General features: G+C 45.1%; 5 protein-coding genes across 6 annotated transcripts in view; 3 read left to right on the top strand and 2 right to left on the bottom strand.

The window, feature by feature from the left end:
- Nucleotides 1–5,950: 5,950 nt before the first annotated feature.
- Nucleotides 5,951–9,657, bottom strand: cdk9 (cyclin-dependent kinase 9 (CDC2-related kinase)). Its single transcript, XM_019892298.1, has 8 exons — nt 9,511–9,657; nt 9,275–9,388; nt 8,830–8,911; nt 8,131–8,221; nt 7,765–7,931; nt 7,419–7,590; nt 6,993–7,141; nt 5,951–6,870 (listed from the first exon to the last, which is right to left on the bottom strand). The coding sequence occupies exons 1-8, from the start codon at nt 9,579–9,581 to the stop codon at nt 6,505–6,507; spliced, it is 1,212 nt and encodes a 403-aa protein (XP_019747857.1). The 5' UTR covers nt 9,582–9,657; the 3' UTR covers nt 5,951–6,504.
- Nucleotides 9,658–9,959: 302 nt separating this feature from the next.
- On the top strand, nt 9,960–15,685 carry fpgs (folylpolyglutamate synthase). Its single transcript, XM_019892281.1, has 15 exons — nt 9,960–10,147; nt 11,104–11,232; nt 11,369–11,422; nt 11,675–11,739; nt 11,887–12,001; nt 12,560–12,637; nt 12,827–12,888; nt 13,059–13,161; nt 13,294–13,371; nt 13,654–13,801; nt 13,890–13,973; nt 14,291–14,441; nt 14,516–14,591; nt 14,703–14,769; nt 14,960–15,685. The coding sequence occupies exons 1-15, from the start codon at nt 10,004–10,006 to the stop codon at nt 15,340–15,342; spliced, it is 1,737 nt and encodes a 578-aa protein (XP_019747840.1). The 5' UTR covers nt 9,960–10,003; the 3' UTR covers nt 15,343–15,685.
- Nucleotides 15,686–16,207: 522 nt separating this feature from the next.
- skp2 (S-phase kinase-associated protein 2, E3 ubiquitin protein ligase) lies at nt 16,208–20,637 on the top strand. Its single transcript, XM_019892283.1, has 10 exons — nt 16,208–16,362; nt 16,917–17,176; nt 17,603–17,714; nt 17,896–18,039; nt 18,194–18,328; nt 18,631–18,729; nt 18,985–19,112; nt 19,445–19,496; nt 19,756–19,863; nt 19,940–20,637. The coding sequence occupies exons 1-10, from the start codon at nt 16,349–16,351 to the stop codon at nt 20,163–20,165; spliced, it is 1,278 nt and encodes a 425-aa protein (XP_019747842.1). The 5' UTR covers nt 16,208–16,348; the 3' UTR covers nt 20,166–20,637.
- Nucleotides 20,638–20,693: 56 nt separating this feature from the next.
- Nucleotides 20,694–24,458, bottom strand: nadk2 (NAD kinase 2, mitochondrial). Of its 2 annotated transcripts, XM_019892295.1 has the most exons (13): nt 23,785–24,457; nt 23,529–23,609; nt 23,350–23,438; nt 23,155–23,243; nt 22,856–22,937; nt 22,589–22,672; nt 22,290–22,429; nt 22,104–22,197; nt 21,935–22,030; nt 21,738–21,793; nt 21,605–21,658; nt 21,413–21,536; nt 20,694–21,344 (listed from the first exon to the last, which is right to left on the bottom strand). In XM_019892295.1, the coding sequence occupies exons 1-13, from the start codon at nt 23,923–23,925 to the stop codon at nt 21,206–21,208; spliced, it is 1,269 nt and encodes a 422-aa protein (XP_019747854.1). In that variant the 5' UTR covers nt 23,926–24,457; the 3' UTR covers nt 20,694–21,205. The 2 variants fall into 2 exon arrangements, with proteins under 2 accessions (XP_019747854.1, XP_019747855.1); XM_019892296.1 differs by lacking the exon at nt 23,529–23,609 and having other exon boundaries at nt 23,704–24,458.
- Nucleotides 24,459–25,464: 1,006 nt separating this feature from the next.
- Nucleotides 25,465–26,373, top strand: part of LOC109529103 (excitatory amino acid transporter 1-like) — a 5,112-nt gene continuing 4,203 nt past the window's right edge. Inside the window, exons 1-3 of the mRNA XM_019892274.1 lie at nt 25,465–25,826; nt 26,033–26,175; nt 26,265–26,368. Coding sequence (XP_019747833.1) covers nt 26,037–26,175; nt 26,265–26,368 — 243 coding nt within the window. The 5' untranslated portion in view covers nt 25,465–25,826; nt 26,033–26,036. The remainder of the gene's footprint in view (nt 25,827–26,032; nt 26,176–26,264; nt 26,369–26,373) is intronic.

Raw genomic sequence — 26,373 nt, 5'->3', positions numbered from 1 at the left:
AAGATAGAACTGTGAGTTCTATATTTTATTGACGTCTGAAACTAAACTGACATTCAAACATTAGTGTCTTAATGCAATGTGAAAAATTGACTTTTGTAAAAAGTAAAGAGGTTGCAAACACATGTTAAAATGATACATTAACTTCATTAATATTTCAATTAATTTTTCTCTTATTGCTGTGTGGTATGCTCAATCAGTTCCCTTAATTGTTCTGCGCCCATATTCTCATCTGTGTCATTGTTAGTGACGTTTTGTCCACAAAATGTCGAAATATTGCCTCACGATCAGAATATAAATAAAATTGTATTCTAACAGTATTCAACATTACTCTATGCTGCCCTCTGCTGGTCAATTAATAGAAAGACCCAAAACCTGTTCTCGTTATTATCGCTTGTTTTACCCGTGCTGTAAATATTTCACGTTCGTCATTAATAAATTGTCATGACTTTCATCTCGCCAAATTCGAATCTGACCCTTTTATTTAACATCCATATATATACATATATACACGCACACACACACACACATTAAATACACACAAACCGTATTACTTTTTGCCACTCACATGTATGGACGCATGCAACATTTACAGTCTAAAGTCTCGCGTTTGGTCTTCATAATGCCTTTCTGCCTTTGAGCAATGTAAGAAGAGAAGAACTCCGAGCGCGCCCCAGGATTTTGACAGCCCCTGAGTGCGTGCCCTTTGATTGATGAACCCTATTGCAAATGTTTCTGCATCCAAGTCAGTGGGAGTTCAAACGCCTCGCGCATGTTAATACCAAACAAAACATTAGCCGGAGTGGTCCCACTGCTAACTCCCTCTCGGATGATTTCATCAGTCATCTCTCTGACGCTCGGCATGACTCCAGGAGACAGACAAGGTGGGGGATAAAATGGAAGGGGAATTGGGAATTTTAGACTCATGCTGATTTCCATAACTGCCATCAAAGTCAATGTATCTGGATTTGAAACGGGGAAAAAAATACATTGGTGAATCTGATGATGTTGAGTTGAGAATCATGTTGAGTTGAGAATCATAATCTCTTCATAAAATAATAGCAATATGCAGATGCAGATGTACTTTAAACCACAGATATCTTGGACCCGGAGAGTGAATTGGAGCGAGATTGCAAGTGGCAGCCATCTTCACCCAAAAAGTCTCAACCCTCCGCTTCATTTAGTTCTCGTGCCGTCAAGTGATGACGAAACAAATTAATTGCACAATATGAGTACATTGGGATTCAAACATTGGTGTCATAGCTTTCTTTGGTCCTTCAATGTTTCTCCCGTAAAATAAAACTGCAAAAAAAGATCAAAACTGACTTGACCGGCATCTTTCTGAGCCTCTTCTCACAGAACCAATTGTGAAAACTTCTCGTTTCTCGCGAACAGGTTTAGTTCCGCTCGAGCACTTTGCCTGACTATATTTGTAATTTCAACCACTTACTGTCAAATCCCAAACACCCCGGGCTTGCATCCGACCAAATTGTATTGCCTCTGCGATTCTAATCATTGTTCAGTCATCAAGGTCGAAAGTCTTCATAGTGGAACATGAAAGTCAGAATTTCGCCCTCCGCGGAAAGACTTTTAACGTATTCGGATGATCAAGCGAGAGCCGCCATGATCTCAGCACAGCTCTTTGAGTCGCCGCAGTAAAGCGGCATGTAAAAAGTGCCTCAGGAGCGAAGCAAAGGGTTTTTATTATAGCATATCTTGTATTGTACTGTTGTTGAGATGAAGAAAATAAACTAGATGTAAAACCTTGATGGTGTCATTATTTTATTCCACATAGTTAAATTCGGGTCACTGATGGTGGTGCGGTGCACTTGCCTGACTTGCGTGCGAGCAGCGTGGGATCGATTCCCGCTCAGTGGCGGTGTGAATGCTCGCTTGTCTCTCTGTGTGCGCAGCGACTGACTGGCGACCGGTTCAAGGTGAAGCCCGCCTTCTGAAATACACTCCGGACCAACCCGGCGTACAGTATCCGGGCAGTGCAAGATAACAATCAGTCGCTTTGAAATGGATCCGTTAATGTGAGTAATTAAGAAAGGCATTTGAAGCGGGATTTTGCGGTTGAAAAGGTGTGGTAGATATTTCATCCAATCAGACTACTTGGAATAATTAAACTGATCAACTTAATTAGCTTAATTAAGTTGATTTGACTACGGATCACTGCCATATGGTGCAGGGAAACAAAAAGAGAGGGGAACTAATTAAAAGTAAAATAATGAGGATTTTAATTAACTGGTTCCCCAGACATCAGCAAGTGGGGGGGATGCCGAGTTGTAATTAAAAAGTCCTGTTGTGCTGGCAACATTCGAGCCCTCCCTGCTTTAATATCAGCGAGGGCTCCATCCATCTAATTAAATCTGTAAATGAATTAGGAACGTTGAAGGTCCTCGCCTTCGTTTGCCATCCAACCTTTGGATGCAAACCTTTAAGGCATTTGGAGATTTCTTTTTGCTCAGGAGGGGAACGAGCATTTTGGCAAAAGTACGTCACGGACATGGTTTTAAGGCACCAGCAAACCATGTATTAAAAATATTGCTCAGTGTGTCTCTTATGTTGTTTTGACTCTTTTGGAAAGAATATCTCCAAGAAGTCCAATTTTGGAAAGTCGGTGCCGAATCATGCTCACTTATAATTGCCCTCGAATGAAGGGCGCAACACAAAATGGAATCTTAAGGTTGTATTTGTTCTCGCTAATGCAAACGTTTACCTTCATTTGCTTTTCTTATGAGTGTTAATTACACCGCAAAATAGAATTGCTATTGTTTAACCTTCGGCTTCGAACTCCACCCAAGGACGAAGGATCCATTTATGAATAAAACGAGCAACCGCGGATGATCCGGAGAGACACGATTCACATTCACAAAGGATAAAGCAACCATCTGTTGAGTAATTAAGCGTTTTCATTGGATGTGGGATAATGCCGCTTAATTTAACCGAACGCGATTGTCATCTGTGGGAAATTGCTCGCGAGCATTAAAAGCTATTGAAGCATTTTAAGAGCAAACAGAAGGTTGACCAGATGAGTCTGCGGCGTGGGAAGCGCATTCCATTTTGACCGCGTCTTTGCCGATCATCAGGGTGTGAAATTTGAGCCATATTCGGTTTGCATCTCCTCAGTCCACCTGTCATTTTCTGGCTCCACGGCTGTCGTCATTGCAACCATTTTTATATGGGGTCCCATTTTCAGAGGTTTTTTTGTTTGTTTGTTTTTTTTGAAGCATCTCGCTACAAGTGTACCGTAGTTCCTTACTTTTACTGGAGACGATGAGACTCCCTCCCGGCGGCAGTCATGTTCGCTCCTATGCATCCAGACTCCAAATGAATTGCAAACCTGCCACTGGGAAACAGAAAAGGCATTGATTATTTTCACCAAACCGCCAAATTACCCTTTTCAATTAGTGTTCGGATCTATGCATGTCGCGCATGCAGCTGGCACATTCCCAATGTTCATTAAGTCTTCCGTGAGATTGCGACATCGTCATTCCCGCTTTCTGAAAGATGCCGATGTCATTAGCAGTTGTTTTCGGAGCTGGCTTTGTAGCTTTCACAATGTCTCTGTGGGTCAATTGCGCTTACTTGGTCCAACTTTTGGGTTCTTTCTTTGAAACGACGATTTGGAGTTATATTGTCTGGAGTCAATGTTGTGCAGTGTGCAATGACTGATTGATTTTGCCGTCTTTCGTCAGTTTCATGTGTTCACCGTTCTGACCCAGAGCTGTCTAAATCCTGGCTAAAAGCTAAAAACGCAGGGAATAAAAGGGCAGTTGTCCCGTCGGCACACCCAGCTGGCCACCACGAGGGCACTTTTAACTAGCTTGGCTGATAGAAATCTGCGCTGACATTTTCCTCTCCTTTCTGTCTGAAAGAGCTCTGGACCGACATTACAGTTAAGCATTTCAAAGGCCTGGTGAAATTGCTCTTTTTTTAAAATTTACCGAGGCCAGCTCTCCTGGGACATGTCACTCCGGGAGTCACATAAAATAAGACATGAAAAGGTGTTTCGAAACCAACATTTCCCAATAAAGCTGCGACAATGCAGTAATACAGGAGCATAAAGAGTGAACACATTCACGAGTCCGTCTGTAGGGTTTGCATTTTGCATTAAAGTAGCACACCTTTGTTGGATAAAACTATATGGCTTAGTTGAGCACGTTGCCGATATAACATCCAATTTTCTTGTGTTTTATGTGTCAGTTTTATAGTAAACTTCAACTAGAAGTAAGAAATATATCGACTCTCGGGTCGTCCTCTATGGCCAACCCTCTCAGTCAGCCAACAGCGTTTATGTGTGGCTATGTGGACCAAATTAGCATGTGCCCCAAGCGAAGCCAAGTGTATCACTAAATACAAAAAAAAAACCCGTCATTGTTAGTGACGTTTTGTCCACAAAATGTCGAAATATTGCCTCACGATCAGAATATAAATAAAATTGTATTCTAACAGTATTCAACATTACTCTATGCTGCCCTCTGCTGGTCAATTAATAGAAAGACCCAAAACCTGTTCTCGTTATTTGTCGGAGGCCCATCTGTCCACTGGAGCGCTCTGTAATTTATGTTAGTTGTTGTCATTGCTGTCAGCTTCTTTCTCTATGCATGCGACAGTGGCGGAGCGCTCGAATTAAAAGAGCAATCCATCATTCGAGTCGAGTTTGAGCTTGACACTTCACACAGAGTGAGGAGAAAGGGCCGAGGTGATTCATGACAAACATAAGAAGTCAGATTCATGTGACTTTAAAACCCACTGACTGACTACAGTATAGAGCAGTGTTTTTCAATCTTTATCGAGCCAAGGCACATTTCTTTCATTGAAAAAAAAAATCCCGCGGTACACCACTTGTTGAAAATGTGGAGAAAAAAACGGATTTTAACAAGTGTTATATTGTTATCATAATCAAATCAACATCAATCCAATATTTTATAATCTTTCATATTTATTCTCACTCAGTGTGATAAATGGTTTGGATGAACACAGATCTGGTATCCTGGCAGCAATCGATGAAGGATACAAAGCTCTTCTTCCACAGCTCTCATTTTTTCTATGTTTTTAGTTTTTACAGCAGTCAGGCTATTTCTTTAGCCGCTTTGGGTCCGAACATCTCATTTACAATGGCTTTGCAGGCGGCAAGTATGAATTGCGCTGCCACTTTTTTGATATGGCCACAAGTTCAGCGACACGGTACCTTGCTTTCAAGGCTCTCTCGTTTACCTTTGCGGTTTTCTCATGCACGTTGCTTGTTTCTCCGTGTGTTCACGCAGGCGAACAAAATACTCCACGTTGTTGTTTAGCGGTGAAGGGCGTTTTGTTTGGAAATGGACTTTAAGCTTACTTGGGACAACAGTTGCTTTTCACCTGCCGTTGCATCTCCAGGAAAAGTCAATCCAAATGAAAGAGCTTTCGTCGTATTGGCTCGCGCCGGAAACTTGGCTTGTCTGGAAGCACAAGGCAATTCGCTAGCAGCTGCTGCTCCCTACCGGTATGGAAGAGTACTACACAATTACTCTGCCGGGGGAAAGACGGCACAGGCATACATGTTGGAGAATTTCCAACGGCACACCACAGGGTTTGAAAAACACTTCTTCTTCTTCTCCTTTCGGAACGTCCCTTTTCAGGGGTCGCCACAGCAAGTCATTAATTCCCATCCGTCCCTGCAAACCGCCCTATCAACTCGCATGTCCGTCCTGGCAAAAGTTTTACGCCGGATGCCCTTCCTGACGCAACCCTCCCCATTTTTCCGGGCTTGGGACCGGCACCGGGGAACAGTGTACCCCCAGGGGAGGGCACTGCTCCCCAGCGGCTGGGTTTGGGTTTGAAAAACACTGACTTAGTGGAATTCCATACAGTTGAAAATGCCTGAGGACAAATTTTAAGACCGAATTTCACCATCTAAATGCAAGGCTCCTGTGACTTTAAAATAAAATTTCAGAACATACATGTATTCCAGGGTTTTGATTTTATTCAAAATAGACACATTTCTGTACAGAACAAAACCCACTATCTCCACAGTCCTTCAGGGTCCAAATATATATTTTGGGGATGGGATGTCACAGTTGCCCATGAGAGGAGTGTGATTTTCCACACTTTAATCCCTCAAAACACTCCATGTGTCCAAAAAGCCGGACGAGTGAGAACATTTAAAAAAGGAAAGAAAACTCAAGACATTCCAGTTTTATATTCAAAGTCCGACATGGCCACTCTTTGAGCGGAATGTTCTCATCAGTCTTTTCACTTGGAAACCAAGTCTTATGTCAAAGCATAAATGTACGTTGTGCAGGTTTTGGGATTGACTCAACAGCAGTCGCGGTTGCCTGCAAGGCAGCCATCCCAAGCAGGAAGCTATCATGCGGCAAAGCCGGACACGATATGATCAAGGAACATGTCGTTTTCCTTAAAATGAGGCCACTTGTCTTGTGTTTTCAAATCAAACATTCACCAAGTTGTGCTCCTTAAAAAAAAAAAATGAAAGAAAGAAAGCCAAAAAGTTCTTCTTGTCTAAAACACTCGATCAAACTCAGTCTGACTGGTGGTGGCGGGGTTTCTGTTCTGGTTGGGTGGCTGTTGGGGCATGTGACCTCTCCGCCGGGGAGGAGCCAGATATTCAAACATGGAGGTGTTGTGGGTGGAAAGCATGTTCTTCAGGTCCGACGGCATCGGGTCGGACCAGAAAAAGTCATGGTTGAGCGCGTCGTCGCTGTCTGTCCGCTGGGCCGGGTCCAGGACCAGCAGCTTGTCGATCAGATCCAGAGCGTAGGGGTCTTTGACGTAAGCTTTGAGGCGATCTTTCACTTTCCTCTTTTGGCCTTTGGGGAGCTCCATTTTCTGGTACAGCTCGTACTTCTTGTCTACGCCTGGCCAAACCTTCAGAAAACAAACACAATCAATGAAAAACGGGACTACCTTGACTAACAAGTGGCCTGTTTGTTTTTCAAACTGTAACGAGGTTGTTTGACGTTAAAAGGGCGTCGCCGTAGAAGACGTACCTCAGCCGTGATGGAGCCACAAAGTTGGCTGATGAGAGTGAGCTGGTGCTGCTCGGTGTTCCCTTGCATGATGGGACTTCTCGTCCACATCTCTGCCATGATGCAGCCTGCTCCCCACAAGTCGATTGGGGGGCCGTAGTCTCGCTCACCTAGACCACACAAAGCAAAAATGTTCACAATAATCTAATTCAAGGCTGCGGTTTGTGGAGGAAAGGGGGGTGGGGTGGACCAACTGAAAGCAGTCAGTCGGCTTTATTTTTTTTCACAACTTTGCAAGGGCGGTCCACGCTTGCATCTTGTTTCATGAAACATGAAAAGCTGAAGTGAAAAAGCCACAGATGTGTTTGCAAAATTGTTGTCATCTGATTTATGAGTTACTAATTAATGTTTACACCGCTCTTGTTTGGCAGAATTTGGTCTTCTTACCAAGCAGCAATTCCGGAGGTCTGTACCACAGTGTGACCACACGGTTGGTGTAGCGGTTCCCTTGGCTGTTTTTGGCCAGGCTGAACGCTCGAGCCAAACCAAAGTCAGCCAGTTTCAGGACGCCGTCTCTGGTGATGAGCACGTTGGCCGCCTTCATGTCTCTGTGAAGGATCTGACAACAAACAGCATCATGATTATGTACTCTATTAGTAAGGTAAAGAAGCAAACTGGTTGACTTTGTCGTTCCCGTCTTGTTTAACAACAAACATTTGCATTTTTTTTTTTTGACAACCATGCGTATTTGTACAAAACTTGAACATGTGCTCCAACTGTGAATTTGCCCTACCTTGTTTCTGTGAATGTAATACAATCCATTGAGCAACATTTGCATGACTTTCTTGATCTCCGCCAGGGTGAACTTCACGTTCGTGTTGCTAAGCAGCCCGGCCAGGTCGTGCTCACAGAAGTCAAACACCAAGTAGATGCTGCCTTTGTATCGATTATACTGGGTAGCTGGAAGAATAATTGCAGACAAACATCATCCAAGCAATCAAAGTTTCACAACATATATCGAATTTATGGTCTTATATAAAGCCTGCCACTCTTCGTCAGTTTAAGTCGAATTAAATGTAACATGAAAACAAAAAAAGGGCCTAGCGGTTGATTGACATCACACCTTAAAAAAGATAGCAATGAGTGTTTTGACACCAACCTTTGGTTCTGCAGATCTCAATCAGATTCACCACATTCTCGTGTTTGAGCAGCTGCAGGATCTTTATCTCTCTCAGGGCAGTGATTGGGAACTGAGACAACAACCACAGAGCAATTTTCCTAACTCAAGGGTTAGTCACTTGTACACACAATGACGGGTCTCGAAAAACGGTGCCCGCTTTATCTCTCTCAGGGCAGTGATTGGGAACTGAGACAACAACCACAGAGGAATTTTCCGAACTTGTCACTTGTACACACAATGACGGGTCTAGAAAAACGGTGCCCAATTAATCGAAACTAACTGATGCACAGCGCCATTCATGCAGAGATGCTCGGAAAGGTCAAAACTTCTGAAAGTGATTCAATGATCATGAAAATCTGAATCTGGGGATCGGTCTCGAAGATTGGTTTCCACAGCGCCATTCATGCAGAGATGCTCGGAAAGGTCACAACTTCTGAAAGTGATTCAATGATCCTAGAAAATCTGAATCTGGGGATCGGTCTCTAAGATTGGTTTCCTTGTAATAAATTGATTGATCGAAGATTAGGCTAATTCATGCCATTGAGAACTTTGAGGCTGTCTAAAATTGCAGACAGTCCGTTTCCAAAACAAATCCTATCTGGACTTTCGCCTGGATGGGAAAAAAATCAAATAGCGGGGGCCAGATGAGCTTTAAAAGTACTGAGGAAAACTTCTTACCCCTTCCTTCTCATTTTCCATTAAAACTTTCTTCAGTGCAACCTTCTTTCCAGTCTGTCGGTGTTTTGCTTTAAACACCTCCCTGTGAAAAACATGTTCAATTAGACGAGTTGATCACGGGTAAACTCGCGTTAAACAATTGTGTGGCGTATTAAACTTTCAATTTATTATGGTTTTCTTATTATAAACGCGACATACAGAGTATATTAAAACAGAAAAATACACACACCCACAAATATTACCACGCACTCAGCTGCAACACGTTTGTTAAATAAAGTCTCATAGAAGAGGTCATCGTTATTAGTTGGCCGACCAGCTGTTAATATTTCTTGACCTACGGCTTAGTCAACGGTTGCTTTGTTTACAAATCGTTAGCAACTAGCTTGGTAAGTCAGGTTGAAACGTGGCGACGATTCTCTCTTAGGTATGTACATATAGCACTCACCCAAATGTCCCTTGTCCTATTTTTGCTAGTTTCTCATATTTGGAGAACTCGTCACAGAAGGGGAATTCAACTCCATGGTAGTATTTGGACATAATGGCGGCCTCCCGGTCAGGCCTGCAGAGGAGACATTGCACTTGATATTAAGCGAACAATACACACGCTGAACAAACCAAAGTGCACATCAGAATCATAAGTAGGAAAAATTAATTCGACGCGTTTTGTGTATGCAATCTTACTTTTCAGCCCCGCCGGAGTTACTGTTTTTTTCTCGCTGCATGACTGCTTTCTCAAGTCCGTTGTTTAGCATGTACGAGGAGTGCAGCACTTTTTTCTTCGTTTTGGCTTGGCTTTGCAACCAGCGTTCAAGCACATCACCGCCACCAATCGGACTGGAGTGCGAAACAGTCGCTCGTTGGAACACAATCAGCGCGGCTTCCGGTGTAGCGAAACCGGCCGTTTGTTGACGTAGGAACCGTTTGTGCGAGTGCGCTTTCTTTGACAAACATTAGCAACGTGGGAATGTCAGCTGTTGCAGGTTAGAAGAGAAAACGCCCCTCATCGGTAAAGAGATTTTTTTTCAAAGGTCTCCCATATTTTTTGTGTGAAAATCTTTATTGAGACTATAAACAAACATGCTGCATAATAGTTTGCTTCCGTAACGTCATGATAGACGTCACGCCCCAACACCATATTTGGCTCCAACTTCCCTCGACAGCTCAACATGCAATAATGGTTTGCCTGTCGTGTGTGTGGAAACCGTCCGTGTTCGCGGCGAGGCTCAGAAAGCGAGTCTGGCCGTACAGGTTGGCGGGCTTTTCAGTTCCACACTACAGCACGAAGACCGCTCCTCATATTCCGGGAATGGATTACCAGGTGAGCGCTGTCCGTAAGAACCTTCCGCGGCACGCCGCTCGCTAGCTCGCCGCTGGCTAACTTCTCCGACAAATTTGAACCGCAACTTTTGAGTTGCGTCAAAGTTTTCCCTAGGTAGTCATCATGGCTGACAGGAGTACGTTCCCAATAGGCCTTATTTGACCCCGTCGGTGAAGCCTCACGACTGTACAGTCTCGATCTCGTGCGTCTGTGTCATCCGAAGCGTGGGACGGAACTTTTGACTCAACCCGAAAGGCAACTGCCACATGGAATGATTGTGGCTTAGCCAAACGTCAAAGTGTAATTAGATAGCAAACGCAACACGTGCTATCCTCTTTCCGAGTTAAATAGAAAGAGGTGGAGTCGAGGTTATTACGATGCCGTTTAATCGTCGCGGTGATGCCAAAGAATCTGTTATGTGAATCGCAGTAAACGTTAAATCGCTGCTTGGCACCGCAAGCGCGTCCCCGTGATGACTAAATTGCGATTTTCTTTCCTCAATATTGCGATTAAATATTCAATTATAATTTTCAAGGTCCTCTCCCTAATTGTGATTAATATATGGGCGTGGAATACTGCAATATCAATTATTTAGAAATGTATTTAAAGAAAAATAAATTTTTATCATCCAATGAAAGGCATACATTTTTTCATGCGGCAAAATAAACAGGCTCAACGTAGTCTTGGTAAATCAATTGTGACATGTAAAATGTTTCATGTAATTGTGGACAGCTTAATTGGGTTTCTAATCAAGTAGTAGTAGTGTTCCTTTAAAAAAAAAAGACCTTTGTTTTGTTGACAAAGGCGGTACCTCATCAATGAACGATAAGAGCCCGATTAAAATCTGTAAATCAATACTGTATTTACAACTGTATTACATCAGCAAGACTGGGGGGATTGCATGATGAATTCCATGGTAGTAGCAGCTTGTAAAGGCTTTGCCGCGTGTGTTTTAGGATGCCGTTTGTACCCTGAACACGCTCCAGACAAACGCCAGTGCTCTGGAGCAAGTACGGCGAGACCGGAGCCAACCCGAATTGCAGCTTCAGGCCATGCGGGGATTCCTGGAACGGGCCGGCCTCACTGTGAGTAGTAAGCTCAAACAGTCCCAAGGTCACATTCTATGGCTATAATCATTACAAACAAAGCTATTGCTGTTTGCCGTGATCCCTTCATTACTTATTACATTATCCCGGTTATCTTGTGTTTTGTTTTTCAAAGGTGAAGGAACTAGACCACCTCAACATCATTCATGTGACCGGAACAAAGGGCAAGGTGAGTTGACCTGGTGTGAATGATGAAAGCAAAGCGTGTCTTTGGACCATGGGAAAACGCAGCGTCTCCTAAGCGCTCTTGTATGCTTTAATTAGAAAATATTTATTGAGTTCTTGATGATTGCGTTCTTGTATTTAACTCGTGCACGTTTTATGTACATCACTTTGTGGTTAAAGTGCTCTGAGAATAAAGTTGAGTCATTTAAGAAGGAATTGGCAAATACAAATTGCAATTTCATTTTTGGTGTTTCAGGGGTCAACGTGCGCATTCACTGAGCACATTTTGAGAGGTTATGGCTTCCGAACAGGATTTTACAGGTAAACGTTCACACTGTTTTATGATTCAGTCGGGTCGCAGTTCTGCATGTGCAGATTTGGATTTTGTTTTTTTGTTTTGGTGGAAAGTGAGTATCAAATGCTTATCAGCGGGTTTTTTTAAATGTTTTTTTTTCCCTCTGGTTATAGCTCCCCACATTTGGTGCAAGTAAGGGAGAGGATTCGAATCAACGGACAGCCGATTGGAAAAGACCTCTTTACCAAATATTTCTGGCAGGTTTATGGACGGCTGGATGAAACAAAGGTGGGTCGTGCAACAGGTCGCACATGTAAGACTTGACAGCGTTTCATTTCACATGGTACTGTCGTTAGCGAATGAGTAGAAAACCTGCTGACGATTAAGGCTTGTGAAATGGTATTCAGTTTAGTTGTCTCGTCCAAAATGAGGCCCTTGACATGGCGATGAGGATGACCTGCACGTGACACCGGAATTGGTTCACATGACTTGCATCAAGTGACGTGGAATTCTCTCGTGACTGTTGTCGAAAAGTGCTATCGCTTGCTATCCTGAAACTCGCCGGCATGTTAATTTACCCACTCGCAAATGGAATGCCAAGCTGCATGTGGCGTGGCTGGGGAGGGGGGGGCAAGGTGCGGAGTTGTTGGTTCCCCCCAAAAAACGAAAACTGATTTCTTTCGAATTTTGCACTTGAAATGGAACAAGTTGAATGCTGCGTTCCACCACTTTTGGGGACTGCGAAAAGGACAAATCTCCTGGGCCTACATTTGAAGCGGTGTCATTGACATCATTGAGCCATTCTTATTCAAATGATTTGATGTCATCTTATTTTTTCTTTTTTAGGAAGCCCATGATGGGACAATGCCCGCGTACTTTCGCTTCCTCACCATCTTGGCCTTCCACGTCTTCCTTCAGGAAAAGGTCGGCATTCAGATTACAGCAGGTTTTCGAGTTTGAAGTGAGCCCAGCCAGATTCCGTCGCTCCCCTGCCGCATAGTCAACGGCTCGTTGCTCTACTTCTCCAACGACATCGCTCAAGATATGCGGAACTACATTTGGAAGGAATCCTGCCAGTCTGATGGACGGGGATGTTTCGGTCCTTTTGTTCAGGTGGATTTGGCCGTGATTGAAGTTGGGATCGGTGGCGCGTATGACTGCACCAACATTATAAGGCAAGAAACTATTGCTGCTGTCATCATAAGCTCCAGGGAAAAAAAGGGATGGACAGACAGGCTTTGCCATTGTATTTGGAGCTACAGTTTGGATGTGTATCTAGTGTAAGCGCCAGTTGCAGTTAGCGTTTGCTCATATTTACCCTTTTCTTGGCTGCGCATCTCAACAGGAGACCGTGGGTATGCGGCATCTCCTCTCTGGGGATCGATCACACGCAGATCCTTGGAGACACCATCGAGAAGATTGCCTGGCAAAAAGGGGGCATTTTTAAGGTCAGCACTTCATTGCTTTCAAAAACTGGTTTTCCCATCATGCGGCAGGATTTTTGCTCTGACCCCCCTGCCCTTTTTCCTCTGTGTTTCTCTGTCCAACTTTTGTTGGTTTTTTTTTTTTTTTTTTTTTAGCCAGGAGTCCCTGCTTTCACCGTCAAACAGCCAGAAGAGGCCATGGAGGTGCTGAGGGAAAGGTCCAAAGAAATCAGCGTAAGCAACCGTCCATTTGATGTACCCGTTTTTTGGGACAGGGACCATATCATGGAAAACAAATTTCTCATTGCTTGTTTACATAGAAATTGGCTTTCTGGAGGGCCTGCCCACCAATTCAATATGGAACCATTTCAAGTCAATTCTTGAGCCGTCGTGCAATTTGGCCGAAGAATGTCTTGATACCTTTCTTGATTTCGACACCTGGGAAGAGTTTGAAATGATGTCAATCACACGGTCTCGGTGTCAATTGATTTTGTATGACTGACCTTATTGTCGCAGTGCCCTCTGTGGATGTGTCCGGACTTTGAGGACTACCAGGCCAACTGTGGACCTTTAAAATTGGGCTTGGCGGGACAGCACCAGCGATCCAACGCCTCGCTGGCCCTGCAGCTGAGTCACACTTGGTTGCAAAGGAGATGCCTACCGGGTAAAGGCTTGGAGGCTTGCGGGAGAAATTTAAACCTGGGGGAAAAAATTCAGAGGATTCTAAGCTGGTGTTTTGTTTTTTTGAACAGATGAAAAGTTTTTGTCTACCGGTGTTGAGACTTCAAGTATACCCGCAGCAACTCCCTTCACGCCCTCCCCCGTCATGAAGAAAGGTACAGCTTTGAAAAAGTCTTCTCAGTGTCGAGCCGGCCCAGTAGCATGCTCTATTTTGGGACCTCACAAAAGATGATTGTGTTTCATCATTTTGTTTTTTCCCCAAAAAGAAACAAGCACGGTCATTTCTGGACTGCAATGCACACCCGATTGAAAGCCACCGTAGCAACATTTAGTCATAAAAACAAATGTGCACATACGTTGGCCGCTTTGAATCATAAGCGTACGTGGGTCTCTGTGTTAAAACATGCGATGTTTGCAGAGAAACAGGTCACACCGGTGAATTGACTTTTTACTGTGCGCGTGTGCGCATCAGGACTGGCAGACACCGAGTGGCCCGGACGAAATCAAACGATTCAACACGGCGCAGTCACGTACTTCTTGGATGGCGCTCACACCATGCGCAGTATGCAGGCCTGCGTCAGTTGGTTCCAAGAGACGGCAGCCCAGCGTGAATTGAACACAAGGTGCGCGACCGTCAATCTCGGCGGTCAACGCTGGCGGCCCGCCGGGAGGATGAACCTTGAAATCTGTGTTGCAGTGGACCCGTTGCAAGAATCTTGCTGTTTAATGCCACGGGGGAGAGAGACTGTGCGGCCATGCTAAAAGTTCTTGCGGTGCGTAGCTGGATATACAGCTTGAAAGGAAAAAAAAAAAAAGTATTACGGTACATTAAATTTGAATAGGAACACAGGGTTGACACTTTTTTTTTCCCCATTCTTTTTCAGCAATGCCATTTTGATTTTGCCGTGTTTTGTCCTAACATCACTGAGACCACCACGTCGGGTAATGCAGGTAAGATCACTGAGTCCTCCGCTAGTTTCATTCATCGAAAACGTTCTTTTGCACGATTGTAAATGGCAAACGCTTTCCGCAATTTCTCAATGTGAATGCGTGTGTGTGTGTTCCTGCATGCGCACAATTTATGTCATGTCGTACTTTTACCTTGATAAAGATGAACAAACCTTTCCCTTTTGCTTCTCAGACCAACAGAACTTCAACGTATCCGTGGAGCACATGTTGACTCGCTGCTTGGAGAACGAGAGAAGCTGGCGTCTGCTCGAGAGCACGGGGAAAGCCAGTGGCACACCGCTGCTAATCGAGGGCAGCCTGCCTTTGGTCCCTGAGGAGAAAGAGACCACGTTGGTGTTTCCCTGCATCCTCAGCGCCCTCCAATGGATCACACAGGGAAGGGACGCGGCGCTGGCGGACCCTTCCAAAAACGCCATGCCCCTGAAAGCCAGCGTGATGGCCAAGGCCGCCCCACTGTGCGACGTAGCCGAGATCCACGTCCTGATCACTGGAAGCCTCCACCTGGTGGGAGGGGCACTCAAACATCTTGTCCCCGAATCCTCCAAGTACATTTGAGGCTGTTCAAATTGGAATTCCAACGCAGGAATATGAATGTCAGTTTTAAAATGGACATTTAGGGCGACCCACAATAATGAGAGTGAGACTAACAATACCCCGTGTCAGTCATTTGGAGCGAGGCAGTTTCCCCCCCACCATTCAGAATGGCCCGACTCGCATCAAACCTTTTGCACAACAGGGCCGAGCTCAAGTCTTAAGTCCCACTTGAAGTCAATTGTGTTTACATAATGGGTACATTCAGCAAAAACGAGCTGACGTTGTTTGTACTTCACTGATTCCAATTGCTACCTATTGTATTTTCAATAAAATAAAAACATGTCTATACTGTATTGGGAGAAAATTTCTATTTGGAATATTTTTTTTCTTTGAAAGAAAACTGCTTCCATCTTATTTTTTTGGTCCATATTTAAATTTCATTTGTCCGTGTAAATTAAAAAATAATCAAATTCTGTACAGTGTCTTGTATTTCGTAGATTTTACACGAACGCGGGTCCTGACTTTAAATTGGTATTCAGCGGCATAAACACGAACGTTCACCCTGCACAAGACTCAAGTTAACAATTTTTAAATGACCCTTTTCACTTTCAAAAGTTTGGTGGGCATGCGTTTAAATGAACGTCATTTGTAAGTCGCGCTGCATTGATGAATACATCTGCTGACATCTGAGTGTATGAAAAATGACAAACATTTTTTCCTCTCTCACAATAGTTCCTACAATGATATGTATGTGATAAATCAAATACAAATGATGTTATTCTCGAATATGAATTTGTGTATTTTGTGGCAAAACTTGGAGAGAGCGCATGCGCGGATGAACCTGGACGAGACCGGATGTAGAAATTGGCGCGGGGTAAGTGACGTCACTGCGCAAGGCGCCCTGCAGCTGGCGGTGAGTTTAAACGCGTCCGAGTTGAGGGCTGCAGTACGTAAAGTCGTAGTGATTTCTAGTGCATGCTGGGGTTTTTTTTTTTTTGTCCACTTTTCCCACTCTAAAACAGAGGTGATGCCAGGAGACAGGTAATGTTATATTTATTCATGCTTGATTTAAAACTGAAGTTTGGGCCATTCCATCTCCCGGGTAACGAAACAAGAGTTCCTCGGCGATGTTCCCGTTTCCGAATGTCTATGTCTTTCATGCTTAAATCGTTTCTAGGTTTAAATTGTGCAACGCTAAAAGTGTATCGGGTAAGACGTCCACTTTAAAATTACCGGATTGCAAAATGAGCAAGATGTAGCCTTTGCGTCCAGCCCACCGCGCTTAGTGGTGGTGGAGCCTTCCGCTCCATCTACCCTTTCTCTGGAGTTTAATAAACCTTATATTCGTGGAAACCCTTGCAGAGAGAGTGGTTTCTACGGTCATTTTCCCGGAAAGTTGTATGCACATGCGCTCCAGTCATTTAAATGACTCGTTGAGAATTTGCGCGGTCAAAATGTTGTCCCAATATGGCGGGCGACGCTATCTTGCAGGGAAATATTGTCTCGCATTGCATTGTCCGCAGATCTTGAACGACACCTTGTCATCCGCAATAAGGACGCAAAACGACACGCGTATTGATTTCTCTTCCACGCAGCGTGCCTCTGAAGGATTTGCTTCGCTTCGATGTCCAAGGCTCCATGTTGTCCCAGGCCAAGAGCAGCGGCGGCAGCAGCAAGCGCAAGTGGCAGCACGCCCTGACCGAGGGCCTGGACACGGAATGCACCCCAACGGAGCTCATCCAACAGTGGTCACCCGGGCCCAAACGGCAACACTCGGGGTGGAAGGGCAAAGAGAACGACGGAAAGCCTTTTGCCATTTCCAGACGGTCAAGGAAGAGGAAGGAATCCGTACTGGGTAAGAAGAGTTTGGGGCTTTTGAAAGTGTGCTATTTTTCAACGCGTTTCCACAGCGGGTTGGTTGGTTTCGATTCGTTTTTTTAAACGCTTCGTTTTAATGTGTTTTTGACAAAGAGGAATGACATCCCCTGATCTTAACCCCTTTCTCCGGTGAGCCGTCATGCTGTAAAACTGCAAACAAATCCATTTAAAATCAATCGCAAACCTTCAGGTGTGACAGTAATTGGAAACAGACATTTTTGCTAGAATAATAGTTTTGTGAAAGATACAATTTAGTTTTCCTTTTTTTTTTAAAACATTATTTTATTTCGTTAACGACAATGTTTTATTTTGAGTTATTTTGTTAGTTTTCCTGAACTAAAATAACAGCAGACCCTGTCCTAATCATATCTCGTACCAAGTGGTGTGTTGATGGTGTTCGCAGAGGTTTCATGGGACCACCTACCAGATGAGCTGATCCTCAGGATCCTCTTCTTCCTCCCACTGCACGACCTCCTCAAGACGTCCGTCACTTGTAGGCGATGGCATCGTTTGGCGTAAGTCTTGAGGCCCCACCCCCCAAAAAAATATATATGATTTTTTTAATGCAGCACACACGACAGCAAGAGGATGATGAGATTGTTGTAAAATGATATTTCCGATTGCTCAAACCTGAGTGGATGATTTGAGAATCCCTTCAGTTGATGGTCTCGCTCGTCCCCTGCACGCGCCTTCCAGGTTTGATGAGTCACTGTGGCATAGTGTGGACCTGGAGGGGGTGACCGAGATGGTTCCGGCACTGCAGCAGGTGTTGAAGACGGGGGTGCGCAGGCTGCGATGTCCTCGCTCTTTCATTAACGACCTGCAGCTAACGGGCATGTGGTGAGTTCGGGCATTCATGTGGCTTGTCTGTCTGAGTTTATTACTGAATTGGCCATAATCAGTCATGAACTTTTTTTTTTTTTTTTTTAAGATAAACACATTTACCCGCCTGCCGAATTCTACCAAACTCAATTGTGTTTTGTCCTGTTGTTAGCGCACTGCAGATTGCTGAAATGGATCTTTCCAGCTCCATCGTCACCACGCCCGCCCTTGAGAGTATCATCTGTCGCTGTAATCTTCTCCAGTGTCTTAGTTTGGAAGGCCTGCAACTCTCCGACAGCATTATCAGGTGAGTTCTCTCCTCGCTGCCGCCTCCTCTGGAGTTGTGATCATGGCTTGCTACTGCCAATAACCGTTTATTTATATATATAAAAATTGAAGGGACCGGCAAGGCACGGACCGCTCTTACATTTTTCCAACCTCTGGTAATTGTGAAACGACAAATACAGTCACATCATGTTCTAAAACACAACGCAATTTACTCTATAGGTGCTCGAAAGCAGGCGTCTTGCAACTGTTGCTAACACGGACGTGGATTTCTCTTTTTGAAATGGGAGGACTCACATGTTGCCGCTTGAATTTCTCTCGCAGGAGTCTGGCCCAGAATCCGAATCTGCGCCAGGTCAACCTGAGCGGCTGCTCCAACTTTGCTGCTGATCCTCTCGCCCACATGCTGCAATCTTGCTCCAGGTCCAACTACTAGTGATGTTAAATCAAGCTTCATGAAGCATTTATTTTTTTAACTCACCGAGATGGTACTCTGGGTTTAAAGATAAATGGGAGCGCAATGAAATTGCATAAAATTTCCACTGCATCTTTCAACTAAGGGTGCCATCTAGAGGAGTGCCAAGAAATCACAAGCGCTTCACGAAGCTTCCTTTTCTCATTTGCCATCACGAGCGACCACCTTCATTTTCCTTTCCTTTCCTTGTCTCCTTGCTACAGAATAGAACAGTTGAACGTATCCTGGTGCCAGTTCACCAACAATCACGTGAAGAGCGTGGTAAATCATGTCAGCGCCACTGTTACGCACCTCAACCTCAGCGGCTACAGAGACGGCCTCACGCTAGACGGTGAGATCTTGACATCTTTCAACTACGATTGAATCCCGTATTTTATATCAAAAGTCAGGTCTTGTTTGAGAAAAGGCTGCTTATTATTCTTCTGTTGATGTCGCATGGAATATTTTTTTTTTTTTAATGAAAGTGAAAGCGATAAAATGCTTCGGGTACAGTGTGCACAAACACAAAAATATATCCTGAATAACACGCAAATCTTTTCTCGATCGACGTATGGGGCACGCCTGCGTTCTCGTATGAAAGCGATCGTGCTTCCCGCCACCGCAGGTGAAAACGGCCGTGCCTGTGCTTCCTCCAGGCTGACTGTTCTCACTTTCTCTTTCTAGATGTGAAGGTCTTGGTTACAAGATGTCCTGATATTCATACACTAGATTTGAGGTATGTTTTGTGTGCATCAAGTGTTTCGTGGCACAGCCATGTGCTTCCTTTACTCGACAAAAATGAAAAGGGTCTAAGTCGTCTATTTTCATCAAGCTGCAGCCGCCCCAAAAAAATAAGTGCTCAACTCTTGTCGAAAAAGTTGGCCTGCCGTAAAATCATGTTTACCTTCAGATGCCGCGGTAGAGTACTCGAGGAGGATTTTGTTTGTTTGCCCACCTCCTGAGTTCTTTGCTGCCGCCGTGTTGCTCCGTTGCAGCGACAGCGCCCAGTTGATGGCCGACTGCCTCCCCGCGCTCTCCGGGCTGCCGCATCTGCACCATCTGTCCTTGAGCCGCTGCTACCACATTCACGTAGCCGCCCTCAGGTGGGTTCCGCCCGCCGTCCGCGCCACTCTCACTTTGGGCCGTCTCATTCCAGTCGACTTGCGTTCTGCTTTGCAGCGACCTCAGGAAGACCTTCCCGGCGCTGCGTTACCTGGAAGTCTTCGGCCTCGTGAACGACGGCCACTTGTCCTCCTTGAGGAAGGAAAGCCCCGGTGTTTCCATCAACGCCATGCCTTTCTCGGCCGTCGCCCGGCCCACGCCGGCCGGCGGCACGGGCGCCACTGGCGGCCACGGCATGTGGAACAGGAAAATTCGACTGCGCTTCAAGCTGTCGGCCGTTTGACATTTGACCTCCGCGGTGCACGAGGTGATTGCTGGTAAGGATGTTCTAAATCCAAAAACGTTTGTAGGTTGCTTAGGGAATTTATAAATTGACTCGTGTTGCTAGCAAGCTTTCAATGGCACGTTGAATCGAGAGGCTCATATCAACATGTTGGATAAGGCCCTTCGATATTTGTGAGAGTTGGTTTCTAACCTGTATTCTATTCAGTGTTTAAATGATATTTTTCTACATGGAACTCGAGTATAAGTCGGATATCTTCCGTCAAATCCGCCAAACTTGCATCCAATCGGCCACGCCGCCGCCGAGTGTGTTCCGAACTGAACCAGGTCTTGACAAAAGCTGCTCTTTGCAAGACCATCAAGTTGGACCTTCTTGTCCTTTTGGATGAACAGTTGCCGTTAGTATTTTCTATTCAAATGGACTTCACTTGTGAACTTGTCATCTGCAAATAAAACAAGAGAGTGCCAAAGCCTTTCTGAGCGTCATTTCCATTTTATTAGTGGAAGTTGAATGTGCTCATGCTTGACCTTTTTTTTTCTTTCTATGCGCCAAAAAGTACGCTGGTGCAATGGTTTGGCTCGGCAGTCCCCAACTGCCGCCGGTACCGGGCCACGGCCCATTTGGTCGCGGGCCACACACAGCCAGACCGGCGAGCTTGTGTCGTCAGCACATTTCTGCCGTCGGGCATGGCGGAAATGTGCGCCACTCGAGCTGACTTCAACATTAACAGGCACTCCATTCTCAGAATCACCAAAAAAGCTGCTTTTTCCTACTCGACATTTGACCAGGAGCAAAAGGCCCCTCTCGCTGTTCAATTCTCTCTTTAGCACGCGAATCTTTCTTTAAAATCTTATTGGCTGCTAGCACAACTACAAAAATACGGCCCAAAAATATCTTTTCAAACAAATCTGTGCTTCCACTTTCAAAAAGATGCGTCGGGGGGAGATAAATCGGAACAAACACAAAAAAAGTATTTCCCCCGAACCTCACGGTTGTTGAGTGGTTGCCTCGTTGTCGGTCTTACGCGCTGCGGACTGGCCTCAGTTATCCAGAACAAGCGTGCGGAGGCGATCGTCCTCGCTCATGCCGATGGTCGCGATGGCGCCGTCGTTGAACTCGAAGGAGCTCCCGCCGTCCACCACCATGCAGGCGTCCCAGCAACGAGAGCGAACGCACACCCTAAGGGAGAGCACAGTTGAGCCAGGGAACATTTGGACTCCATGCAGGAGGCGGCGGCGGCCACCGACTTGCTGGCGAAGCCTCTCTGCCGGCTACTGGAGAACACTCGGTTCACAATTGGCTCCCGGATGCTGAAGAACAAGCGGCGGTCCTCGGGACTGAACACCAGCGACTCGTTGTACTTGTCGGTCACTAAGCGCGCAAAAATACGACGGCGTTGAGAAAAGCCAACAGTGAAGAAGGGGCTCGGACAGGCTCACCTTTCTCAATGAATTCAAGGTGGAGCGGAATGGCCAGGCCCGTTTGACATTTTCCTGAAAGAAAGGAGCAACGCGCTGACGGGCGACCGGAGACGTGCTTTGGTTTCACAGACTTTGTAATAAGACGAGGTACCTATTTTTAAGATCTCGTTCACCGCTTGCTCAGCAAGTTTGTTGATGTTATATGACCTGGAGGCAGGGGAGGGGGAAAAAAAGTCTTCAACAACGATGGTCGGGCCTCGATTCCACTTACGGAGAAATAAAAGAACCCGCGCAAATCGCCGAAAACCCCTTTGCAGTGTATACACACACACAGCTCAGTGTGCTTACCAGGCTTTGGATCCTGTTCCTGTACAAATGCTGAGCCCCGAACTCTTCTGCTTTTCCCACGGGCCGTCATCCACCGAGATCTCATAGTAAGACGCCCTGAAGGAAGGGAGCAAGTTCAAGCGGCGACAAGCCGAGACGGACGACGTGATGGCGGTCGCGTCGGCGCCACCTGGACGAAAGAGACTCTCCAATGAAGATTTCATTCAGGCTCCTGACGGGGAGTAGACTGGGCTTGGAGGAGCTTTCGTTGGGTGTTCCGGTTTCTGGGACCCAGACGAGAGAAGCCACGTTTGAGAGTAAACAAAAGCCCGCAAAGTGTGGCGAGGAGCCAAAAAGGATGCGGGCGAAGGCCTACTCTGTCGGTTGCCGACGGTGGTGATGCGATGCGCCTGGCTGTGCTGCTCCAGGCTCAGCTGCTGCTCGTGCAGGTCGAGCGGCGTGGGATTTACGCCGGTGCCCTCGAGGTGCAGTCGCAGCCTTTGGCGCCACTGCCACCTGAACGCGACATTGAGAAGCTCAGAACCAGATGCGCTCCCCGATACGACTACCCAGCCTACTCAATAACATCAACAACACGAAAAACGGTCAGTGATTGCAAAATAAAAGCTGCTTGCAAGATAAATGGCGCACCGATGCCCAAGAATATTTACGCACCTGAACTCACCACGGAAGAGTTTCCCCAGCGCCTCTGGGAATTTGCGAGTGTACTTTACAGGCAAGCACAGATGACCCTCTGACCTTTATTAGAGACCAAAATACAGAGTTTGTGATTGATTTGGAGGGGGGGGCAAGGGGGGGGATGAGGATGACAAGGCAACAAGTTGTAGCAGAGCCACGGAAGACGAAACAGCATATTTGAATGAATTGTGTTTCAAAGTTGTTCCCAAGTACAACTCAAAACACTGCTGGGTTGTGTGGTACCTCTCCGGGTCTGTGTTTACTCCAACAACTGGTTTGTCCTTGCTCAAAACCTTACTGGCAACAAGCAGCATTGTCCCATCTCCTAACAAAACAACCTGCAGTTAGAGAACATGGAACTTGACACGTTTTTGAAGTTTTAGGAAGGAAAACAACAGCAGGCAGCCACCGCCATGCTCTCGCTGTACTTTGCAGTTCGATAGAGTGGTAAATCGTGTATGTGAATGTGTGTAAAGCTCCTGATGGCAAATAGTGTGTATGTGAGAGAGAGAAAGAACTAAATGAAATGTACGCAAACTTACCTCCAGCAGATATGATGGCATCTGCCCATTGAACTACTTCGGTATCATATTCGCCCCTTTTCACCACTTTCACTTCAATTCCTTCGTTCCTACAAAAACATATTTCAAAGTGCCTTACGCAGTAGCACCCACCACAAGGCAAAAAAACACCATCTCCAAGTGTAGCTGTGATGATCTGTTTGGGCGGCATCTTACTGCAGGCTTTTCACAATGTGCTCCACGTTGCTTGTGTGGATGTTGTGTCTTTCCAGCAGGCCGCTGTAGCTGGAACCCTTCATAGCAAGCTGCGAAACACATTCAAAGTTCATGTTTTTTGTTTTTTTTTTTTATCTTTAATCAGCATTCAGCATCAAGTAAGGACACTCAAGTCTTACCAGCTGCTTTAGGTCCTCCTCGGAGAGTCCCGCATAACGATAACGTTGCTGTTCGAACTCGTATCGAGTCGTCTTGGTAACCACCGCGACTTTCCCAGGTTTGAAGCCAAGTTCATGTTTTTTTTTTTAATCTTTAATCAGCATTCAGCATCAAGTAAGAACACTCAGGTCTTACCAGCTGCTTTAGGTCTTCCTCGGAGAGTCCCGCATAACGATAACGTTGCTGTTCGAACTCGTATCGAGTCGTTTTGGTAACCACCGCGACTTTGCCAGGTTTGAAGCCGTAGTTTGGTTGGGTTGAAGAGTAGGACGACGAGGTGTGAATTGGGCATAGGGAAGTTCGACTCGCCACGTGACGCCCAATACACACCAACGTCGTCACCGAACGGCAAGCCATACTTTAAGAAACGCAAAAACACTAAACTCCGAGTCTCGCAAAGTGTGCTGAACGACGCACCCGTTCGGTGCGACTCGTAAGCGTCCAACAGAATGACTCGTGTCAAGTTTGTTCATCCATTCGTAGGGGCGAGGAGCTCTTCAATAAGAAGTGGGAGTACTACGCAAAGTCTGGAAGGTCACCGTGTCCACAGGCTTACATGAATTGTGGAGAACTTTTAGTAGTTCTCCAGTCGCTTCGCTAACATGTAACACTGGTGCACATGTCATAAACGAAGTGCTTTTCGTGTCTATGTTATTGCGGTTACCAGTACAAAGCTAGCACGTTGTTAAAATATCGTAAACAAGAAGTCCCATGCTTGATGTAGCGACTGGATTAGATCTTATCGTAAATTGCACTAAAACTGCGTCCTACACAGACACACACACACTCCCACCAATGGCTTTAATAAACGACGGGAAAATTTAAATTCCAAAACAAGTGTGGACCTGACCCGCTTGATACGACCATGGAGCTTCCAACCTAGCGCAGTCCAACCTAGCACGTATTTTTCCTACGTAATGACGTCAGCGCACTCTTATTGGCTACGTGGAGGGTGATGTCAGATTGGTGGGTGTGTTGTGTTAGTAAAGTTGTTGAGCATGAGGTGTGTTTCCAATAAAGTAAAATAATTGGAATTTAAAAATACTTTGTTACTGTTCATCTTAAATTTTTGAGTTACAAATAGTTTGTATTGAATATTAACATGTATGTTATAAAATATATATATTTTTTTCAACGCGTCAATTATGTTTTTGCAGATAATACATTCGATTAAACTTTAGGTATTTTAAAATACAAATTACATTGTACCATCATGACCCCTGTACCAAAAGTATGAAAGTTAATCCTGCCAAAAGTGAAACCTGCAGCTCTGTTTTCTTGAATCCTTAAGAGGAATCATCATGTTGTCACGCAAGCCATTTAGAATTTGGTCTTTGTTCAAGTTAAAGTTTGGCTTCCGCTTTTGAAATTGACAAAATGGAAATCAAACAAAAATTGTAAACAACAGCAAGAAACAGGATTGTTCTATTCGTACTTTTTGTAGAAGAAGAATTTAAGATATGAGAAAATCTGTGCTGCATTGTCCAAGATGAATGCACTTTCCATTTTTAGTACAGTATACAGAAAATATGGCATATAGTACCTACATAAAAACATGGACAAAATTGTCAGTAGCCCTATGTAAATAACAGAAAAAAACGACAGTGGTCAGAGAAATAACTTAATCTTTTGAATTGTGGGTTCAACAGAATTATTAAAAAAAAAAAACTCATGAAACACGCCTCAACAAAAATTATAGCACCAATGGCGCTGGTCCACAGCAAATTTGGTAAATAAAATCTTGCGCGTGACCGATTTTATGATGCGAATCCCACAACTCTGTGGGACGTACGCGCTAACCAGTCGCTCACCGTGCCGCCCAATTTTGAATATTGAAAAAGGGAAAAAAAAAAAGCTTGGTCAGGGACTATTTTTCCATATAGTGAGCTCATGATGGAAGAAGTTCTACTTGTTTTTAGCTAATTGCGGCGTGGCGTATTCTCGGTGGAAACAGCTCAAACTATAACATGTCCCCAGTGCCACTATGTGTGTCCTCTAAAGCTGTTTGATTTCATTTGGTGGAAACGGCTACATAAAAGCACCAAGCCGAGGGTAGTGTGTCAGAGGGATCAGCGACCAATGGGAGATCATTTTCCAATTTGTCTTCTCTGGTGTCCCGCCCTGTCCCTTTTGCTCTCTCTCTCCTCCCGATTATTGTATGGGTAGGAGAGCACCATCTCGACTCATATTCTGCGTTCTGCAGTTTGACAGGCTGTTCCTCAAAGAATCCCAACGGCTTTTTTCAGTACACCTGCAAGGTAGGCCTTACTTAGCTGAGAAGTACTTAACAGCAAATTTTCTGCCTTGAAATGACCGGCTCACATGTTGTGCATTGCATTAGGTGCTTATGAATTGTTAGTATTTGATTTGTGCGTGCGTGTACCAATCAGAATTTAAAAAATCATCCCAAAATGCGTTATCAAAATCTACTTCTCAACATCACCGACTGTAAATTTGTGCTGTGCAGGATGCAGCGTTTCAGAGAAGGCATCCACATCCGCGCCATGAAAGCCAAGAGGAAAGTGGAGGAGATCTCCAAAGAGGACATCCAGACTTTCCTAAAAAAGAATGCCTTTGTTCTGTTCACGGTCGGTGCAGTGATTGCAGGTGAGTATGCCTCATCAAACTAAACAGAAGGGGGCGGAAAAAAGCATTCACATGACACGGAGGCTCCTTCACCTCCGTTGCCTTTTCAGGGATCATTTTGGGCTTTGCGTTGCGTCCCTACAAGATGTCCTATCGAGAGGTGAAGTACTTTTCTTTCCCTGGAGAGCTACTGATGAGAATGCTGCAGATGCTTGTTCT

The sequence above is a fragment of the Hippocampus comes genome, unplaced genomic scaffold (genome assembly GCF_001891065.2).
Source record: "Hippocampus comes isolate QL1 unplaced genomic scaffold, H_comes_QL1_v1.1 scaffold145, whole genome shotgun sequence".
Classification (NCBI taxonomy): domain Eukaryota; kingdom Metazoa; phylum Chordata; class Actinopteri; order Syngnathiformes; family Syngnathidae; genus Hippocampus; species Hippocampus comes.
Note: the sequence above shows the minus strand (reverse complement) of the source record. Positions and strands in the feature narration are given on the sequence as shown.

Coding starts and splice junctions, on each gene's coding strand:
- cdk9 (XM_019892298.1), bottom strand. CDS start 9,581: ATGCTAAACAACGGACTTGAGAAAGCAGTCATGCAGCGAGAAAAAAAC. Junction 8,912..9,274: donor ATAGGACAAGGGACATTTGG/GTGAGTGCTATA, acceptor TGTTTTTCACAG/GGAGGTGTTTAAAGCAAAAC. Junction 7,142..7,418: donor ACCTCCGGAATTGCTGCTTG/GTAAGAAGACCA, acceptor TGTGTGGTCTAG/GTGAGCGAGACTACGGCCCC.
- fpgs (XM_019892281.1), top strand. CDS start 10,004: ATGGTTTGCCTGTCGTGTGTGTGGAAACCGTCCGTGTTCGCGGCGAGG. Junction 11,423..11,674: donor TGACCGGAACAAAGGGCAAG/GTGAGTTGACCT, acceptor TTGGTGTTTCAG/GGGTCAACGTGCGCATTCAC. Junction 14,770..14,959: donor CACCACGTCGGGTAATGCAG/GTAAGATCACTG, acceptor TTTGCTTCTCAG/ACCAACAGAACTTCAACGTA.
- skp2 (XM_019892283.1), top strand. Junction 17,177..17,602: donor GAGGAAGGAATCCGTACTGG/GTAAGAAGAGTT, acceptor TGGTGTTCGCAG/AGGTTTCATGGGACCACCTA. Junction 18,329..18,630: donor CTCTCCGACAGCATTATCAG/GTGAGTTCTCTC, acceptor TTTCTCTCGCAG/GAGTCTGGCCCAGAATCCGA.
- nadk2 (XM_019892296.1), bottom strand. CDS start 23,925: ATGGCTTGCCGTTCGGTGACGACGTTGGTGTGTATTGGGCGTCACGTG. Junction 22,031..22,103: donor GGAGAGTCTCTTTCGTCCAG/GTGGCGCCGACG, acceptor CCCTTCCTTCAG/GGCGTCTTACTATGAGATCT. Junction 21,794..21,934: donor GGAACAGGATCCAAAGCCTG/GTAAGCACACTG, acceptor CCCTGCCTCCAG/GTCATATAACATCAACAAAC.